The 21,741-nt window shown below is 35.9% G+C and overlaps 1 protein-coding gene across 7 annotated transcripts in view; it reads right to left on the bottom strand.

Moving 5' to 3' along the window:
- The window catches only part of SIPA1L2 (signal induced proliferation associated 1 like 2), a 91,212-nt gene that overhangs the window by 19,404 nt on the left and 50,067 nt on the right, over window positions 1–21,741 (bottom strand). For all 7 annotated transcript variants that reach the window (XR_015696996.1, XM_087718094.1, XM_087718089.1 and 4 more), the window contains exons 7-14: window positions 21,044–21,201; window positions 19,829–20,405; window positions 14,458–14,732; window positions 7,939–8,196; window positions 6,640–6,723; window positions 4,833–4,930; window positions 3,001–3,104; window positions 1,043–1,428 (exon numbers count right to left, since the gene is read on the bottom strand). Coding sequence is in view for 6 of the 7 variants with exons in the window: in XM_087718094.1 (XP_087574220.1) it covers window positions 1,043–1,428; window positions 3,001–3,104; window positions 4,833–4,930; window positions 6,640–6,723; window positions 7,939–8,196; window positions 14,458–14,732; window positions 19,829–20,405; window positions 21,044–21,201 (1,940 nt within the window). In the remaining variant the exon portion in view is untranslated. The remainder of the gene's footprint in view (window positions 1–1,042; window positions 1,429–3,000; window positions 3,105–4,832; window positions 4,931–6,639; window positions 6,724–7,938; window positions 8,197–14,457; window positions 14,733–19,828; window positions 20,406–21,043; window positions 21,202–21,741) is intronic.

The raw sequence follows: 21,741 nt of genomic DNA, 5'->3' as shown, positions 1-21,741 counted from the left end.
AACCTTCAAAGTTGGTACTGACATTACATAAATAAAATATTACAAGACTGATTATGTATTTTTTCTAGTACTAAAAAAACTTCACTGTTTGTATCATGTAAGTGTTCCTGGAAAGATATTAAAGATAGAGAATACTATGTCTGAGAATGTCTTATCTCTAGTTACTACAGGTAGTTAACTTACAACTATTCATTTAGTGACTGAAGTTATAATTGCATTCAAAAATCCCAAAAAACATGAACCTATTTTTTGGTTCATGAATTATACAAATTGTGTAAATGTGATTGGGGATAAAGTAAATCACATCACATTTATGATCAATGACTTAAGGTTATAAAATTATGCAGAAGTACTTTAATAATATCTTTAAATCCAAATTAAAAGTTTTCACATTAATGCCATGAAAAAGTAATTATTGATACAAAATAGCAATCCTTCCATGGAATATTCAAAGACTTTTGCAGGTAAAAAGATGCAGTGTAATCATAAATTGATTTCATAATAGGCTGCAGGAGACAGAATGATATCCAATTTAATCCTTGCCATAAGGCATAACTCTTCATTAATCAGTGTCTAGAATGTGTTTTATGCAAAACTTGTCTCCTATGACTAGACAGGAAGATTCCCATGGCAGAGGGAGAATCCCACCAATGCAATGAAGATACTGGGAGGAAAAAAGCTGAACCCAATTTATTATTTCTGTACAAAATGTGTTATCTAAATTACATTGCTCAATAAAGACAGGTTTGATATATTGTAAGGCACCCTAACAGTAACTCAAGCCAAATCTTACCCAACGACTGGGTATATGAACATATTTAGCTTTATTAAATGTAAATATGTAAAATTTTGGACTAGATACCAAATGAATTCAGACACTCATGATTTACAAGAACAAATTTCTTCTTAATTTCTGAAATGTAACACTGACAAAATAAGGTTAAAACACTCCCACTAAAGTGTACAATAAGTAAAAGCAAATTTACACATTTCTCAGGATTTTAGTTTAGTTACCTGAAAAACACTGGGCTGAGAAACTCACCTAGAATGTGAAGATAATTCACTGAGGTCCCCCATGCTGCCATCACCTATATGACTGCTAGAAATGGCTGAAGCATAACTGTGGACAGCATACACTTTCATGTCATCATCTGCTCCTGGCGTTTCGGATGATTCAGCCCATTGATCTGTCCGTCCATGAAGCCCTGACCGACTTCCAGAAATGTGCAATGGAGCCAACATTGGAGCTGGCATACAAGGAGCAGTATCAATTCCACTGTCAGTAGAAGCTCCCTTAATATACGTTAATCCAAGCAAGTCAGAGTCCATTAGATCTTCAGAGCCAAAGTGCTTATCATCACTGTTGCTTGATGTGTTGCTGGATAGAGTATTACTGCTGGAATGGCTGGAACAGTTTTTGTCTCCAATCTTAAAGAAAAAAATAGTTTTATTTCCATTATCTGCAGTTTAATCAATGAAATGAGAAACACATTACTAGTTAGAAATGTCAAATAAATTTGAAGCAACCCTATATAGCACATTTGCCTTATTAGTATTTCAATTAACACATGTTCAAAAACGATCTACAAGATCCTATAAAATAGTATACATGTGTATACAATAGCTATGTAATAGTATACATGTGATTTATATCTTATGAAAATGAAAAAATAAAACCTTTAAATGCTAAAAAAAGAAAAATAATTAAAAAAAGATGCTATAAAACTGTACATTGTCATGGACTCTTGGTCCTCTTGGAGCAATGATGATGTTACCTAGTTTGAGTAATGAAGCATCTGCCAACAAAGAGCCAAAACAAAGAGCACGAAAGAACCCTTATTTCAACCCAGAGCTGTAAATATTCTCCGTTATTGTACAAAGTGAATTATGTTCAGAATTTGAAATGATAAGCTCAGAATTCAAGGAGGGGAATCTTCCAATTGCTTTTATTGTTATGGGAAAGCTAGGCTCTTCCAGATGACACAGAGTTAGTAGTTTTACCCTAACTTGGAGCCAGCTGGCATGGTCAAGAGTCAGGAATGCCAGGAGCAGTTCAATGACATCTGGCGGGCTACAAGTTCCTCATTCTGAGGCTATTAACTAAACATTAACTGTAACTATAGTAACTGTTTTTCTGTCCATGGCCTAAATCCAACATTAAGCAGGTAACCTCTGCCAACACAAAGTCCTTCTTCCCTTCTGCCATGTCTGCAAGATTATTAAATTTAACCGGAAATATTTTTCATTGTTATTTGCTCATTGCCATTACTACCAAACTTTTACAGGAATATACTATACATACGAACAAGTTCTTTTAAGTGCACCAATCTATGCTTAATGTTGCCTAAGTAATAAAATCATATATATATAGTCATAATAAACATTTATTTTGTTTATTCCAAGATATGGCAATATAAGAATGCCCATTAAAAATAACAAGGTACACATTTGTGAATATGCGGTTTAAAGTTCTGCTCAGAATGGAGAGGGATGCTTAATTTACTTAGTGTTTAAACTATTCGGTGGCCTAGAAACAAGGATGTGTTCCTTATCATGTGCTTGTATGAGGTCACTGCCAGAAAGAATACTTACAGCTATTTCTGTATCAAAGAGGCTTACTATTTTTTATTAGAAGAGACTTCCATTTATTTCATATTCAAATCTGATAGATTCTACCGTGTGACCTTCTCTATACTCAAATTAATTTCTCAAAGTTATAGTTATTTCATTAAAATTATGCCAAAACAAGTTGTAGAATACAGAAATATATAAATTAACATAACATCTCACTGAACTCCCCCCCCCCATTTTGCTCTTTATATTTCCTATTTCATGATTTTGCATTGGAAGATTATGATGAAACATCAATCTTCTATCAAAGTAGTAACCTCAAAATCTGCAAGCATTTTCATATTTCTTCAGATTTTTGCAACATAGGCTTTGTTTAGATACATGTGAAAAAGATTTCTATTTGAGAATTTCCAAGTAAAAAAAACTTACATGAGAAAATTTATTTGGTGAATCCTTCCCATTGTTTTCTTTCTGTAGGGCCCGGTCTTTATAGGAACTCAAAACCTTGGTTGATGGTGCATGCCACTTTGTTTCTGCCATAATTAATTGTTTGTTTTAATATCAAATAACACAAACATAATGTACAAAAAAACTATTATCTTAACATTAAATAGTTTGGTTTAAAACAAGGATGCTCCTTGGAATTTTTGGAATCATATCTTGCCCTTCTCAAACTGACAGATACATGATTTATTAGCTGTAACAGTTCTGAATAAGAAGAAACAGTTATCATATACACATTTGCAACATCATCCCAATAAATTATGAAATGGAGCAAAAACCCCAAATCAATATTGACACCTTTATGCTGCTCTTCAGCATCAAGAGAGCGTGGAGGTGATCAGGAAAAAGCAAGCAGAAAATGAAAGTCTATTGTCCTAAACAAGGCTATCAGTTACAGATCCAAAACTCTGCATGACCACTTGCTAGCAAGAAAGAGTTTAAAAGGTTTTAGTATCTTCTTGCCATCACTAGAATTCTGAATTTTGTCATCCAGAATTTTGCAGCACAGATAATGTAACCCTAAATTTAATCCCAGAACATTGCATGTTGTATAGGAGAAAAAAGATATCCTCAAAGAAAATGTATTGGTATTGGTATTGGTATTTTATTATTTGTATGCCGCCTTTCTCCAGGAGGACTCAGGGCGGCGAACAATTCAAAGGGGAAAAAAGGGGGAACATAAAAGACAAAATACAAATAATAAAAGTAGGCAACAGTCGCACAACCATACGAGAGGGGAGGGATCTCATCACCCCCAGGCCTGCCGACAAAGCCAGGTTTTGACGGCTTTTCGGAAGGCCTGGAGAGAGGTGAGGGTCCGAATCCCTGCGGGGAGTTCATTCCAGAGGGCCGGAGCTGCCACAGAGAAGGCCCTCCCCCGGGTAATAGCCAGGTGGCATTGGCTGGTAGATGGCACCCGGAGGAGGCCAACCCTGTGAGATCTAATGGGTCTGTGGAGGTAATTGGCAGCAGGCGGTCTCTCAAGTATTGAGATATATATATATAGTTGATTCCATTCTTTGTGCTAGATAATATAATTAAACAATAGGTATCCACAAGACAAAAAAGGAAAGTTTATTAAAATCTTAACAACTTAATGAGAAAGATTATATGAACATGTAAACTGGAAATAACATGTTCAAAAACATTACATAGAAATTATGGCTCACCCCACATTTTATAAATTTAGTTGTGCAAAGTCGTGCTATCACTTCAAGTCTTCCAAGTTTCACCCAATTTCGGGACTGATTTCTGATGAATGTAAACTTATTCAATTTACCCAGGGTTCCAACTAATATATAAGGGGGCATCTGCATTTTCATCTTTTATTCCCCAAAAGTTCAGTAAGTATACTTTCAAGGGAATATATTGAAAAGAATAAAGCATGTTTTAGCTTTTAGGTGTTCTCTGAAATGTCAGATGGAATCCAATTCAATTGGCAATGGCTTTCATTAACACAAAAAGAGGGAAGGATTATCTCTGTGTTCTTTAATACTAATTTGCCCCCACCCCAAATATATAAGGGGGCATCTGTATTTTCATCTTTTATTCCCTAAAACCTCAGTAAGTAACTTTCAAGATTTATATAAAAATACTAATGGGGGAGTTACAAAAGTTTGGAATTTTGTCACCATCAGAATATTGATAATGACACACAGGTTTTTCTTTGTTTGTTTCATTATACTGATATCCTGCCTTTTCTTCATAAGCTCACAGAAATGAACAAGTTATTTAACTGTAAAAAGAATTTTGACTACCATTGGGATGCCTGGACCCTTCCAAAGATTCTTCATGTTCTCTGCCTTCTTCACTCTCCAGGAGACCTTGATGGTCATGAAGTAAAGGGGACTGGCATCTTTAAATAGAAAGAGAAAGCGGTGGATTTTCTCATTCACTATGAAAACTACTTAGTTCATATGAACCACTTATTGCTCCCATGGCATAGCATTTAAAATATTATTTTTATAAGATGACTGAACCAAAAAAAGCAAATTTATTGGTGATTAATACAGTTTTTGCTGAATTTGAAGGATTGTTCATTTAATAATGATATGGATAGAACTGAATATTTTCGAATCTCTGAGGGGACCTTGGTGCTCTCTGAGCTTGGTTGTTTTCTTGCAGATGTTTCAATACTCAAACTAGGCAGCTACAGATGTTCCAGTCCCTGACAGCCACTTAAATCTCAATCCACAATAATTCTGAAGCTGTAGATAAATTCTGAACTGTTTGAAGACTCCAAACTGTGACTGAGTTAAGAACTGGATCAGTCAAGCCAAGGAGGCATATCCAAACAATTCAACTCAGTCTCAGGGTTAATAGGCAGAAATTATAACCCATGCATGGAGTTTCCAAGCAGTGCACAGGAGAACATTTCATTACCCAAACTAGGTATCACCATCAATGCTAGTGATGCACTAGCACTGATAACGTTACTTAGTTTGAGTAATGAAACATCTGCAACAAAACAACCAAGCTCAGAAAGCACCAAGGAGTCTTCATTTCAACCCCAAGCTATAAATATTCTGCTTTAGCAATAGCAACAGCACTTAAGACTTATATACCGCTTGACAGTGCTTTACAGCCCCCTCTTTTTACAGTCAGCATATTGCCCCCAACAATCTGGGTCTTCATTTTACCGACCTCAGAAGGATGGAAGGCTGAGTCAACCTTGATGGTCAGGATCAAACTCCTGGCAGTGTGAGCAGAGTTAGCCTGAAATACTGCATTCTAACCACTGTGCCACCACGGCTCTTCTTTTCCAATCTCTATTAGCTGATATCTGCATTTCATTTATGCTGGATTAGTACGGTTCTCCTCCTTTTAGCTAAGTAGCAATGCTTCATAACAGCTTGTATTCAAAGGCAAAAAGGTACTTTGCAGCACACAGGGGCACAAATAAAGTAAAAGGTAACTGCTTTTAAGGCAGAGACACGTGGGAATTAATTCTGAATTTTCAGAGATTGAGAAAAGTGAAAATTGAAGCTGCTAATTTATTTCTGCAAGAATGTTATCTCCTTCAACAAAAACTTTCCTAGAGGCTCTCACAATGGTTGAATCACTGGAAAACTGATGGAACTAGCAGAGATGTCTACACACACACGCACACACACACGCACGCACACACACACGCATGCACGCACACGCACACGCACACAAATATATACATATACATATAATAAAAATCTTTGAGTTTTGCTGATTAGATAAGCTTGTTGTTACGGAAATGGCTAGTGAATTTTAAGAATGTAAAAGAAAAACGTTGAGGCAGTAAGGTTATTATTTTATCCTACTGTGCTAAAAAGCATCAGAACTCAATACTTTTCTTTAAATTTCCTCTTTACACGTCTTTCTTTCCCTTTTCCCTTTCCCCTTTACCCCCTATTTTCATTTTCATTTGTATTTCATCTTTTGATAACCTTTATAAAATTATTTCAATTTCATGAAGGCTTATAGCCGTAAAGGCTACAGGCTATAATAAAGGCTACAAGCAGTTTGAATGTTTTACATATATATTGTTCATTATGTATTTTTCACAATCAAGATATAAAAAATAACAAGTACCCATCATATCCTACTTGATGCCTCCACTGACTACTCCCGCTTGGTCCTGGATCACTGGAGGATGATTGGTTGCTTGGAGAACTTCTGAAATAATGAGCAATTTAAGATGTGGCGAGATATCTGGTAGGCATCCTATTAGTTTAACAAAATTCCTCATGAACAAATTTTATATTTAAGCATATGAAGCATTCATATACAATAGTTTTAACACTTAAACTATGTAATGGGTGAGACTTTGGTACTCATCATTAATTGGTTCCAGGATGCGTGCTGAATACCGAAAATGGTGAATACCAAACAATTTTCTCCCATAAGGAATAATATATTAATCACGAGACAACTGGCAATGACAAGTCTGAGTCGCGTACCAAGCAAACAACAAGTTCTGGGACAAAAATGTTGAGCCAAAATGCATCAAGTAACAAATTCAATGAACTTCAAAGCAGGTGAGTATCTAAATACCAGTATATAAACAACTATAATAATCAGGCACTCAACCTGATTTATGTCCCAGTGACTCATTTATAACATTCATTCATTTATGACTTCCAGTGACTGATTTATGTTCCAAAAGACTCATGGTTCCAGTGAAAAGTACTGAAACGTTAAAAGAATACACATTCTCCATGCCCTCTTCACATCAGTGTTTGTTAATAATCAAACTACTTCACAATTAATGACATCTTATATAATGAATTATAAGGATAATAAAATTTATTAGTAATTTATTAAAGTAATACATTTACTTCAATGTTGTGCTCTTCCAAAAATATATTCCTTCATTAAACAACGCATTGGACTATTTTCAGACTGCATTACAGTAACTCTTAATGAATACTGAGCAAGGAAAATCATATTCAGTCTCCCATGTACAGTGGAGGCATTATATTAAATACTAATATGCTTTCCATTGAGAAAATGTATAGCAGACCACTCTGTAAAAAATGGCAACCACAGTTGCCAGCAAACATCAGGAAATCTATACTCTAGACATTCTTACTAAATCCTGAAACCCAAAATTGCCTAAATTAGAATCAAATTTATTTACTGTGAAATAGTTATTCATTTTTATTTCTCAAGAAGACCTATTCTATTGTATTGGTTAGTCAGGTCAAAAGAAACTTGTTAGTTTTTATATTCCAGGCACAGATATGCATTAAAATTGCATCTTCCTTTTAGTATCAATATTACCAGCATTGACTATTGTTTGCTTCCAGGGGAAAAAAAAATACAGCGGACAGAGCCCAGGCTCACTTGATACAGCATTTAGAAAAAATAATCTGGAAGAGCATGTATTACCTTGCGCCATCTGGAAGCTTTCTGTCAAAAGAGGTGCTGCGAGGAATAGCAGTTTGTGCCTGATGAAGAAGCTGCTGGCAATGCAGTCTGTCAGTTGTTCCTAAGATTGGAGAGGCACGAGAGAGAGGCTGCCCAGCAGAGGTTGGCACCCTATGCCAAGTAGTATTCCTCCTGAAAGGAGTTTTATACTCACATGGGGTGCCTTCGCTGTCAAGTTTGTACTCCACCATGGGAATTCGACAGAGTTCTGAGCATCCCCTACGGCAGAGGTGAACATCGCAATGAATCACAAAGGTATTTTCTACCATAACAATGATGTCCCCTTTCAACTATGTAAGTTTAATTTATTACCACTGGCATATTCATACAAGTAGATCGCAAAGTGAAGAGCAGTGAATTCATAATTCCATGAAATATAAGGTGCATGCTTGGTAGATAATTAACTGTCTGCTAAATAAAAAGTGTAGTCAAGTTTTACAAACTGTGGAATTGCAAAACTTGGAAGGTTGACAGATGACATAAACCGTGGAACTTATAATAGTATTTTAACATGTTGAAAACTAAGTTGAAGCAAATATGCGTAGTCATGTACTATTATAATTAGTCAAATATTAAGATTGGATTTGGCATTTTTATGCACAATCGAGCTCTTTTCAAAAATCTGGGACAGGCAGAAGTTATTTGATAGGTATTGTCTCAATGTCTCAGCATGTATGCTGTTCCAAGTAAAGCTGCTTTTTGAAATTGACCAATTGGGATTTTGTCATTGCCAATAGTGTTCATGTAATCCTCCAGTAGTTTTCAGATTACCTCCAAGTGCCTATTGCTATTTGCTTTATTTTGCCCTAACCATTCTACTTCTATTTGTAGATTTTTGCATTTTGTGATTTTCTCCAGTTCTTTTTCTTCCATTCTACTGTCTCCCAGTATTGCAATATCTACTATCCAGACTTTCTTGTTTTTCTAATCTAATGTTAAGTCTAAGGTGCTTTGTGATAGATTGTCTGTTTGAATTCTAAGGTCCAAGTGCACTTTAGCTTCTTTTTTTATTACTTTGCCTGTTTTGTCATTCCACCTTCTTGAAGGCAAATGGTATTTCTTGTAGATCTTCCAATGCACCATTGTTGCTACTTTGTCATGATGTCCTTTGAAGTCAGTCTGTGAAATCTTCTTGCACCAGCTAATTAGGTGATCCACTGTTTCGTCAGCTTCTTTACAGAGGTAGCATTTACTATCTGTTGCTGTTTTCTCAATTTTGGCTTTATATGTACTGGTTCGTAAGGCTTGGTCGTGTATGTAGCCAGAATTAGCCCATGTGTCTTCTTCTTCAGTTTTTCTGCTCTTAACATTGCCAAATGTTGTCATTGTCTGCTTTGCTTGTTTTTTATGTACCAGTCATGTAATACTTTGCCTTTTCATGTCTTTTTCTATTCTTATTTTCTTGTAGGCAAGTTTAGTCTCTTCAGTGTTCAGTAAGTCTTCATGTATACTAGCTTCAGTGACTTTGTTTCTTCTTCACTATCCTTCAGATATTCTTCCAATGCCCCTTTTCTTCTTCAATTGTCTGCATATTTGCAACATTCCATGCCTATTTTCCTTGGTTTAGTAGTTTATCAGCATCCCTGCATGGATGAAGATCATGATTCATTGTGAAAATAATGAATAAGTAAATAACCTTTCTATCCAGATCTTTTAGTTCTACTTCAGTCCACTATTTCAGCTGTGTATCTAATGACTGTAATTGCCCAGGTATTAATTGTCGGGATGGTATTTCCTCCACTGAGTTTGAACTTTAAGATCACTTGTAACTTCTTCTTGACTTCAGAGTGTTTGAGGTTGTCAGCTTGAAGGTTACATATGTATTTATAGTGATCATCTTCATCTAGAGTCCCGATGTTCTTTATGTATGAAATCTTGAGACCTTCAGTTTTCAGTATTTTTCCCTTGATGATGGTGAGGGTACCATATATGTCTAGTCCAAACTCTATTGCAATATCTTTGCAGTATGTATAATCAGTATTGAGCAACAATTCTACTTCTGATGATGTTTTTCAATACTGCTTCAGTTCTCCACATAAAAGGAGATGGGATAGTTTGGCATATATTTTTGATGTTTGACAGATATGGTCTGACTATTAATAGAGGAAACAATACAACGACAAACAGTGATAGTGAGAGTGAATCTCTTTGCAAGATACAAGGACTCTAGATATTAACATCTTCCCGTCTATCACCATTCACCAGCAACTGTATCTTTCACTGTGCCATTATTTTTTGCACAAAACTTCTGATGTTTCTACTATTCTTGTTTAATTCTAGGCTTTTGATTATCCAAGTATGTGGCATGGAGACAAATACCTTCTTGTAATCAATCCAACTTATGTTCAAGTTAGTCTTCGTTCTCTTGCAGTTTTCCAATATCATCTTGACAATTAGGAGTTGATCTTTTGCTCTTCTACTATTTGGGCAAAAATGGACCATGGCGGGTTCTTCCTCCTCCTCCTATTATTATTATTATAGACTTTATTCATTAAACATGAAACTCAGCTAACTGAACATTCAAAAATGCATCACAAATACCATTGATTGGTGCTAATGATTGATACGGTTTGCTGCCAGTATCCTAGGTATCAACCAAGTACCTTCTTAAAATATAAGATCTTCCGAGTAGCACAGTTTTTTGCAGTTCTGCTGGTGTTATTGCAGGAAGCTGCAATTTGTTGATGTATCTTGTAAAATTCTTGGACATGATGCCAAGTGCCACAATGACAATGGGTATCACTATTACATGCTTCATCCATAGTCGTGTAGTTTTGATGGCCAGGTCGCAATATTTCATTATTTTTTCTAGTTCTTTTTCTTCGACTCTAGCATCTCCTAGAACAGCGATATCAATAAACTGTACACTTCGGCCCTCTACAACCGTGATATCTGGCATGTTGTTGTTGTTGTTGTTGTTGTTGTTATTATTATTATTATTATTATTATCCCAAATCAATCCACTGATGGATGAAGGTCTCTTCATTGAAGATTATAAGCTATATATATCATATTGGTCTATATTATGATTGGTAGACAGATTTTTTTTTTTTTGAGACACACACTAATTCTTATCTTCTCCATGCTCACATTGAGGTGACCTTATTCCCAGGTAATTCTATGCATAATTAGAACCTCTTTACAGATAATTAAACTATAAACTCACTATGTAATTAAAATAGGAGCAGTTCCTCTCTCCTCTTTTAATCCACATTCTATTTTTGTTGAATGTTTGATAAGTTACTTTATGCAATCCTCTATGTCCCTAATCAGATCTAAGTACAACTTAGTCTAGTTAGGCTTATTCCCAGACAAGAGAGCATAAGACTACAGGCTTCTTAACCAGAAATAAAGAGCACAAGCAAAATCAAATAGCATTTGTAATCTCCCTCCTTTACCTCCTCCTCACCTCTAACTATTGGCTTCTGATATTTAAACAAAACAACACCAAGAAAAATATATTTATCATTTATACTGAACAGTGCATGTATCAGAACTCTTCAGATCTTGAATTCAAAGAAATAAAATCCTTAACTGTAAGGGGAAACTAATTGGCTAAAGTCATTATGCACTGCTCTCAGATTTCAAACAGATCATTCTCCCAGCAACAGAAAAAAGATAAGATGGGCATCCAATGAACATACCCAGAAGAAAAGGAAAAAAAGAACAGAATCTGATGGGAATATTATGAAGCTCTTTACTGATTACAAGGTAAATTAATTTTGACTGTTCAGGGGCTGAATATTCCCGTGGCACCTCTCTTGAAAGGCCATGACAGTCCCCTGAAAAATCTGACAAAAAAAACCCTGCAACTTATTTACTAGCATCCAATTCTAGAATTGAAATAGGTTAACACTGGGATTTGCGTCATGATGTCATTTACAAATATTATTGTCAATTTATAGAATACCACTTCCAGCCCAGAAGGTCCTGGATGCCAGATCATCGAGAGCCTTGGTCTGAATCAATCTGCAACCCATCCTTTTTTTTGACAGAGATGAATGGGCAGATCTGGCATGTATTACTATAGTTTGGTGGTGGAAAAGAATTGTTTTGCCAGAAATCTTCTTGACTAAGTGTTGCAGAAGCTGTAATTCTAAGATTGCAGAAGACAAGCAGTGAAGTTCTTCAAAGAGACCTATTCTGCAGGTGATCAAGTTTCCAGAATGATGGCAGTATCATTTATCTAGTTTCAACAATGGCTCTTGACAGGATCACAATCTCTTTGAAGGAATATATCCATAATATGGGGAAATGATTTATAGTTTCTGCCTGGCTAGTAGATAGAGGCTCTAGCCATGAAAACCTTTGCTATCTTCAGTTATTACATCAGATACAAGTGTAATTGGAGCAGGATGCCCTGGTGACATTTATTCTTGCACAAATACTTATCTTTGGGGCTGTCTCTGATGATTATTCAAAAACTGCAATTGATTCAAAATTTAGGAGTAGGCAAGAAGCATTTTAGCTAAGTAACATCTGTTTTGCAGGTGCTGCAATGGTTCTCAACAGACTTCCGAGTACAGCTAAAATTGCTGGTGAAGATCTATAAATCTCTTTATGGCTCAGGTCCTTGTTATCTTTGGGACTATCTTTTCTGAGTGTAATTTGCTTATCTTGTACATTCAATTTGAAATGTATGCTTCTGATTTTTACTACTTAGAATGTCAGGGGACTTGACAATTGAAAAAGGGCTTTCTTAGTGGTAGCCCCAGTTCTATAGAGCAAAATTAGGATGGTCCTTCCTTGCTAAAAAAATTTTGGCGGTGGGGGGGGGAAGTGTTGACAACATAAGGTGCTAAAACTGCAGTTGCCAGGTATTTTATCTGACTCCTGTATTTTCAAATATTATGGTTTTAATTTGGTTTTATGTGCTTTTTATTTGTGTCTGTGTGTGTCTGTGTTATTTTCACAATTGAACAAATGAGAATGACAAAAATGTTCACAATTGGAATGCTTTTCCTGTGCAAGAAATGTTTGTGGCTTTATACTTCAGAAAAGAGAGCAAGGGAAACAAGGTAGGGGTCAATTCAATTACAGTGAGTATGGAGAGGCAGGATTTGAATCCACATACATAGGATTAAAATTGGGGTCATTCAATGACAGGAGATTCCAAGCAGACAAAAGCAAGTAACAGTACATGACTATTCTCTGAAATCTTTTTCCACAAGTTATGGTAATAACTATTAACTAAATGGCAAAGGACAAATATTTAGTTAGGGTCTATATGGCTACATCCAATCTTTAGATTCTTATCCAGAGTCACTCCATTATCATGCGCTGAAGAACGCAGGATGAAGACTGCCACTGCAACTCCCTCAGGTAGCAGGGGTAGGTTGTCAGATGATAATGGAACTCTAGTCTGAGAAACACCAATAAAGCTTGTGAGATTCCCAAAGACATCTTATGTGTACAACAGTGGTAGGTTTCAGGGGGTACACCCCGGTACGGGCATACTGGTGCCTGCCGGGAGCACTGGGTACCGTTCCGGTACAGTGCTCCGGAGGGGCCATCCTCCCGCCCTCCTTGGCGCTTCCTCACACGGAGCATGTGGTGCCTGCGTGACACTCCGACGAGCAGCTGGAGCGTCACGGAGGTAAGGATGCATGCACGTGTGTGTATAGGGGGGGCACTGGGCCTCGTTGCACCGTACCGGTTGCACCGGTATCCGGAACCCACCACTGATGTACAACTAAGAGAAAATATGTGTTGAATAACACGGGCTTTTGTATGGTTCAGGTGGATGAGTCTTATATTTTTAAATAATTTTACATACTGAGTCAAATTCTTTTGGAAACCATTCATGGACTTTTCACTAAAAATGGGGAAAGTGCACTTGTAATTTTTGGGGTTGACAATTAGAAAGGATAGATTATGGGAAAAAGGGAGTTCTGATGTAACCTTGGAGACAAAAGATAAAATTTGAATGCATTTATAACTGCTATAAAGCAGATTGTAAGCCATTACTTTTTCTATTTCTATTTTTCATTTCTTTATTCTTTTTATTTATAGTTCATTTAGTGACTGTTCAAAGTTACAATGGCACTGAAAAAAGTGACTTATAACCACTTTTCATAGTTACAACCTTTGTAGCATCCCCAGGATCATATTACCAGAATTCAGATGCTTGGGAATGGTTCATACTTATGACCACTGCTGTGTCCCAAAGTCATATGATCATCTTCTGCAACCCTTTTGACAAGCCAAGTCAATATGGAAGCCAAATTCACTTAACAACCAAGTTACTAACTGTTATCAACTGCAGTGATTAATTTAACAACTGTGGCAAGAAAGGTCGTAAAATGGGGCAAAACACACTTAACAAGTATCTCAGTTAATAACAGAAATTTTGGGCTCAATTGTGGTCATAGGTCACAAGGTTGGATACCTGTATCCAATATAATCAACTCATCAAGGAAAGCCTGCATATAAAGGGCAAATTCATACAGAAGCCCAAGGATGCACCCGCTAATGTCTTACCTTCTAGGTGAACCATCCTCATGAGGCTGAATAATCACCACCTTGACCGTCACAGAGGTGCGCAATAGATCAATCATTTGTTCATGAGTGAGGGTTGCTACAGCTACTTTGCAGATCTCTACGAGGCGACTGCCTTGACGTAGGCCTGCTTTCCACGCAAAACCAAACGGTTCCACATCTGCCACGATCCCTTCAAAGTTGACATGGAATCCAAGCTGTCCCAAGCCGTTTCTTCTCAAGGTCATTTCTGCTGTTTCACATCCTCTGCTTACTATCTAAAGAATCGTCAGATTTGATAAGAACAAGAACGTTTTTTCATATTGTTTAGTATATAACAATCAGCATTTTTCATGATAATTTTTTTTTTCAAAACAGCTATAAATATCTCAGATTTATTGTAGAGCTACTATTCCTAAAAGTGTAATTCTAGCACAGTTATTCAGGAAACAGGAAGTTTGGTGTTTAAAAGACCTAATGTTTAGGAAATGTACTATGTATTTCAACATGGGATCTTCAATCCCAGGTACATTTACTCAAAAACAGACAGCCTTGAGCTAATGATACTTATTCCAAGTAATATGTAAAGTGAGCAAAGGTTGTCACAAAAATCCTTGCAGATGCAGTTTTTTTAACAGTATTTTTAATTCATTGTACTCTGGTGAATTTCAGTTTTTTAATAAATTTGAAGAAAATCAAAATTGGTGAAAAAAAGTTTATTTAGGTCTCCATAATTTCTCTTCCAAGAGTCAGCTGTTTTTAAAAGTAGAATAATATTTTAAAAGCAACAAATACTTAATCTATTTATAAGCAAAAGTAAACAATCGTTTTGATATTCATTTTAATTTTTATTAGGTTTATAAACTATTAGGCGGTACATTGTGAACAATCAATATGAAGGTCTCTAATAGTATTATACATGATACTTATTATTTTATACAGCTCATATATTCCTCTATAATCCATTATTTTCATCCAATTATGGAATTCAGGATTTAAACCCAAAAGTAAAAATAGATTTGGTTTCTCTGATCTCCAACATTTCCTAAAATTTACTAATCTTTATTCAAATATTGTTATGATTAGGATTTTGCGTAGTTTGGTTTTAGAGTAAGGTTGGTATGTCAATCATCTATTTTTCAAACTTCCTCAAACTAATAATTGGAGGACTTTATAAATTTCTAAACTAAACAGATAACAAGCAAAAAGGGAGGATTAAGAAAAAGAAAAGCCAGAAATCAGGGAACCCAGAGCCAGAGGAAGAAATCTCCTTGATGATGAATTATATCTGACAATTCCTTTAGGTTACACATATTTGAAACATGGAAGAATTGGAGCAGTAGCATTCTAAGTCATTAGTCACGTTTCTTGAAACTTCTACATACATTACCTACTTATCTTTCATTCCATCTTAGATTTTTGTCATAAAGCATTAAAATGATTTCTATAATTAGAATGATCAACCATTAGCAAATTACATATTCATTTTAAGAAAGCCATCCCATTTTCCTTTAAATGGTTTTTAAAACACATAATTTTCTGAAGTTTAAAGGAAATATTTTAAAAAAACCCTTCCCTTCACCTATATAAATTCCAGTTTCTCCAACACCTTCCAACACTTTATTTCCAATCACTGGAGAGAAATAACCCCATATATCATGACAGTGAAATGTGGCAATGTTTCTCAACGTCAGCAATAGAAAGTATGGAGCTGGACGGTTTCCAAATTTTATATATATGGGTGGACTCCAACTCTCAATTTTTATTTGTTTATCGAATTTAGAAAACTGCCCATCTACTTAGATTCTGAGAGGCGAAATCCACACATCTCAAAGTTGTCAAGGATGAAAAGCTCTGTATTATGGAATTAAAGTTTTCAAAAAAAAAATATGACAGATAGGATATATGAACCTTGCTCCCTAGATGCTCACATTGGAAAAAAGGACATGAAGTGTTTCTGGAATTCCATTATCCTCTGCTATTATTTTGCCTTTCCCCATAGTTCCATCAAGATAATTGAATTGCAGTAATCATTGCCTTGTTTAGCGTTGTTAAAGCAATATTTGGATTACAATATTTGATGTAAGCATACAGTAGGATTGTTGCAATGCATCAAACCTAATCACCAAAATGTTTGGAACTCCTTTATATATACAAAGTGTATATAACTTTCATCAGCCAATGAAAAGTTTTCTCAGAAGAAGTTGTCTGCATAGATAATGTGCTTTTAAGGAGCGAATGAAATAATTTGGTTAGGAACTGACTGAAAACCTAGAACTGGGCAAGAAGGAAAATAAAAGAAGAAATAATAAGAACTGAGCTAGAAAGAAGGAATCTTTCTGACACAATTTAGGTCAGGCCAGTGGTGAAATTCCATTTTTTTTTACTACCGGTTCTGTGAGCATGGCTTGGTAGGCGTGGCAGGGGAAGGATACTGCAAAATCTCCATTCCCACCTCACTCCTGGAGGAAGGATATTGAAAAATCTCCATTCCCACCACACTCTGGGGCCAGCCAGAGGTGGTATTTTCAGGTTTTCCAAACTATTCAAAATTTCCACTACCGGTTCTCCAGAACCTATCAAAACTTGCTGAATTTCCCCCTTGGGTCAGAGGGAAGCATGTTTTGCAGAGAAGGAAAATGCCAATTGGAAGGAAACATCTGTAGCATCCTGTGTAATCCTTGAAAGGAAGAAATTCATCCAAAATTCAACTTTGATTTGAGTTGTTTGATGATTAGGAAACACAAAGAAAATGAACTAAAAGAATTTGGCTTGAAAAAGAATTTATAGAAAATGCCATTGAGGGAAAATTTGCCTTTACCAGATGCATTCTCTTTCTATTTCGGTAACTAAGTAATCATTTGCAAACCTTGTTGAACTTGTTTTGCTACTTTTATGTTATTGTTTTTTTAAACTGTAAAGTTATCCTTCTGAAATCTATAAATTCTGTCTCTGTTTATTGTATTTGTAATTCCGCACCCAGCCAAACACTATCCAGTCTGAAAGGAGTAACCTGAGGGAAAGGATGGTGTCAGGGAGTACTGGAATTTTGAAGAAGAGTGTTGTTGTTTTTTTAAAAAAAAATATGAGACTAAAATACTAAAAATACTAAAATACAATTATCTAATTGTACAAAGTGAGGTCTTTAACAAAGTAATAGGAAATTTTCCTGTCTTATGCTTTCTTTCAATAAGTATTGTTATAAAGGGTAGCTTTGTTACTGAAATAAACTTACATTTATTGAATTCACACAGTAAGGAACTTTAGTCCCTCGGGAGTAGGCGACATACAAATTGAATAAACTACAAACTACTACAACTTTAAACCCAAAACAAACAAATTGGGTTTATACAACATGCTAAAACATGAAACAAGAATATAAACAAAGATTAAATTAACAAAGCTTGTCATGTAAATAGAGCTGCCCAATCCAACCTGGTTAAACATGTTGCATAAACACAGTTTAGGAAGGGCAGCAGTTGTAAGTCCTAGCATGTTTCCCTCCAAATAGCTCATATTTTCAAAACAATCCTTAATTGAGGAACCACTGTGTTTGTGATGTTATACTTCGGAATAGATGTGGGGAAAGGATTATTAAAAAGTGGTAGGGTTATAGAAGGCTCTGGAAGTATCTGGATCTGAGGCAATTTAGATTGCCTCAGAAATTGTTTCCTCATGTATGATCTGGGATGGGATTTAGATGGCAGGAATATGGCCGTTCTTGTTTTCCTAGATGTTTGATACCATCAACCATAGAACATCTATGAGGGCTGAGAGTTGGAAGCACAGTGTTATGTTGCTCCTAGTCTTATCTGAGTGGATTAGGGTTACGATTCTACTGACAAGTAGGACTTTTGCACAATTTTATCTGGTATATCACTTGGATCTTTGCTTGGAACACAATGCACTGAAAGCAACCTTTGTTATTTCTAGATTAGTTTATTATCACTGGTTTTACATGGGACTGCCCTAGCACAACAGAATTTAATGTTGCAAGAACAATTTGAAACATACTGAATGTCTAGAATAACCCAATGAATAACCCATACTGAATAACCCAATGTTCTTGGGTTATTAAGTCAATTGAGGCACTTGTTTCTTGGGCTATTAGATACTGATACTGTTGTTTTAACTGAAATGTCATAGTGATCAGGGGTTCTGGAGGAACAATCTGGGGTTCTTAAGCCAGTAATCCACTTCTTTTGAAATTTCTAAAAATGACATTACGTTGTTTACTTGAATTTCCAAGAAACAGTGGAAAGTTGCTTTAAAATAGGGCAGTCCTCAATTAATGATGGCAATTGTGATTGGAATTTCCAACACTAAATGACATCATTGTAACACACAATGACATGTGACGAGTCCTAGACGAGTTCAAATCACCAGGACCAGATGGATTATACCCCAGGTTTTAAAGGAACTGGTAGATGAGATTTCAGAACCACTGAACTATATCTTTCACAGCCACTATATTGCCACTATATAGTTCAGAGATCACTTGCTGAGCAAGTGATTGCTCAGCACCTGGATTGCTATCATGTGACTGCAAGAACACTGTGACAGCCAGAACTTTGAGAATTGGTCATAAGTACCTCTTGTCAATTCAAATGGCCTCTGAACAAATGGTCATCAAGCAAGGCCATTAAGTTATTTTTAAAGAATAAGAACTTTTGTTGCGTTAGTAGTAAACACTTTCCAGAATGTCTGATAAGAGTTAGATGCAATTGCATTGTGACTAAGTATGCAATTAAGGAACTAGAATCTTAATTCATATATTCTATACTTGTCCTATCATTACCACATTTGTGACTAAAATCACTGGATTGTTAAAATGCCTTCTGAATAATTATTGCTGATTAAGAATGCAAATAATTCATCTGATTAAAAATTGTAATGCAACATTGGAAGGGCAATCTGTATCAAAGTTGCAGCAGTGCATTGCTGATATGTGGCATCTGTTAGCAGCAAGCTGATCACATTTATTTGAAATTATTTCATACATTTCTACAGATTTACTAAAGATAAAGATGCAAACATTATTATGTTAATTCTATGTACATATTTCCCAGACTAGGGATTGGTGCTTGTTCTCGTTCTCGTTCTCATTCTCTCTCTCTCTCTCCCTCTCCCTCTCTTGTTCATATATGTACAAATACAACAAACACAATAGGCACTCTGTTCCAATGAGCACACTGAAGGGTGAATAAACATGCACTCATTCTTCTTTATAGCTTCTCTGCTGACAGACAGAGCTTCAGCAGTGTTCTTTTACTGAAGCACATACACAGTACATACACTTAACTTTATTCATCTTTAAGCTTCTTAAAACTATCAATAACTTTTGAAGAATAAAAGCATTGAAACACATACTTACTTCTAGCCTCTGAACTATTTCTCGGATGTCCTCAGCACAGTTATCAAATGCGGACAGAAGAATGCATTCTCCTCTTTCGTAAAATATTTTTATGCTCATTAACCCAGATGTCCAGCCAATAACATCTCTGCAGGAGCAGTTGAACACAACGTTTTTTGACTCCTTTTCAATCAACACGATAAACTCATTGGAGATGCCAAGCAGGCATTCAATATCAAGTGACTGACCAAAGTCTCGTGCTATCACATTCCATATTACTGCTCCAACACTGAATAAATGAGCATCCTTTCTTGCTTTGACTCTTTCTCTCTTTTTTGCACCTAATGAAATGAGGCTAAACTTGACCGAAGTTTCTATTGTAGCAGTAGTAACAAAATTTTCTGCTAGATCTTTCAAGTACTCTTGACGTGTTCTGGTTGCCATGGCTCGAAATTTTTCCGATTTGTGGGCTGCGTTTTCTGCATTAATAACTTTGGCCAAAAGGAAGTCCCGGAAAACTGCTGACTTAGGGAAAGTTACTCCTTTAGGGATAGGTGGTCCAAAAGGCGGAACATCTTTTGATCTTGAAACTCCAACGCTAAAAAAACAAATAAAGAGAGAATGAAGAAGTATTACTGTTCAAATCATGATTCTGTACAAATGAAAAATTATTTTTCCCCTAAGCTGTGATGGTGCAGTGGTTAGAATGCAGTATTGCAGGTTAACTCTGCCTATGGCCAGGAGTTTGATCCTGACCATCTCAAGATTGACTCAGCCTTCCATTCTTCTGAGATTGGCAAAATGAGGACCCAGATTGTTGGGGGCAATATGCGACCCTGTAAACTGCTTAGAGAGGGCTATGAAGCAGTGTATAATCTAAGTGCTATTGCTGGGATAGAATACAATCATATTTCTGCCTGTATATAAGATTTGGTTTTGGTTTTCTTTCCTCTGCAGCCTTCAGATATAAGAACTACTCTATGAAGTAGAGTAGGGGAATCTAATATTGAAAGTATGGGGAGGCTGCAGGAGAAGAGAATCACTTCCTTTGCTTCTGTGAATAGAAACTGATTCTCTAAGGAAAGTTCATTACTGACTCAACTAATTATTGTGACTAAATACTAAGTTTTGCTAATAATCAGGTTTTGTAGATGACAGAGGAAATTCAGGAACACCTATACAATGCTTAATGGACTTCAAGAAGCAAAAACTATTGGTCCACATATTTGTACTCACCTATAACACACTTTTTCAGTGCATGGATTGTGGACTTTGACAATGACAAAGACATGCTGAAAATGAGAACGGATATTTTTTGGAGTAAAAGGAAGTGCTCCAGGCTCTTGAAAGACAATAGTAACAATGTCATTTCCTATATGCCTTTTCCTTAGAAGCTAGATGGGAAGGGGGGGAAAGAAAGAAAATAATTAATTATGAAAATTCAACTCTTGTACCTACTAGAGAAAAAAGTGTCAATTTAAATAAATTGGAAGTCATATGAGAAAATGAAATCACACAAATCATGATAAATGTATTATTTCACCTGGATGAATCAATGATACACTAATCACTGCCATGTATATTTAATAATCTATCTCATATGTATTTGAGATATAATAGCTTTTGAAGAAAGAGAATTATTTATATTCAAGTTTGCAACATGAAATATAAAGCCACATTTATTGACCCCTTGTTATTTTGTTTTTCTTCATTCCTAGTCAGCTAACTTTCTTTTGTTAGTCAGCTAACTAAGGTATGTAGGAAGCACACCAGAATAGTAGTGGGGGATTTAACTACCCTGACACCAACTGGGAAACAAACCATGCACCAAGTGGAAGATCCAACAGGTTCCTAACAAACTTAGCAGACAACTTTGTTTTCCAAAAAGTAGAGAAGGGAACAAGGGGATCAGCCATATGGGACTTAATTCTCAC

Source organism: Thamnophis sirtalis, unplaced genomic scaffold, assembly GCF_051295495.1.
Source record: "Thamnophis sirtalis isolate CommonGarterSnake01/CBP01778 unplaced genomic scaffold, rThaSir2_p1.2 scaffold_6, whole genome shotgun sequence".
Taxonomy (NCBI): domain Eukaryota; kingdom Metazoa; phylum Chordata; class Lepidosauria; order Squamata; family Natricidae; genus Thamnophis; species Thamnophis sirtalis.
Note: the sequence above shows the minus strand (reverse complement) of the source record. Positions and strands in the feature narration are given on the sequence as shown.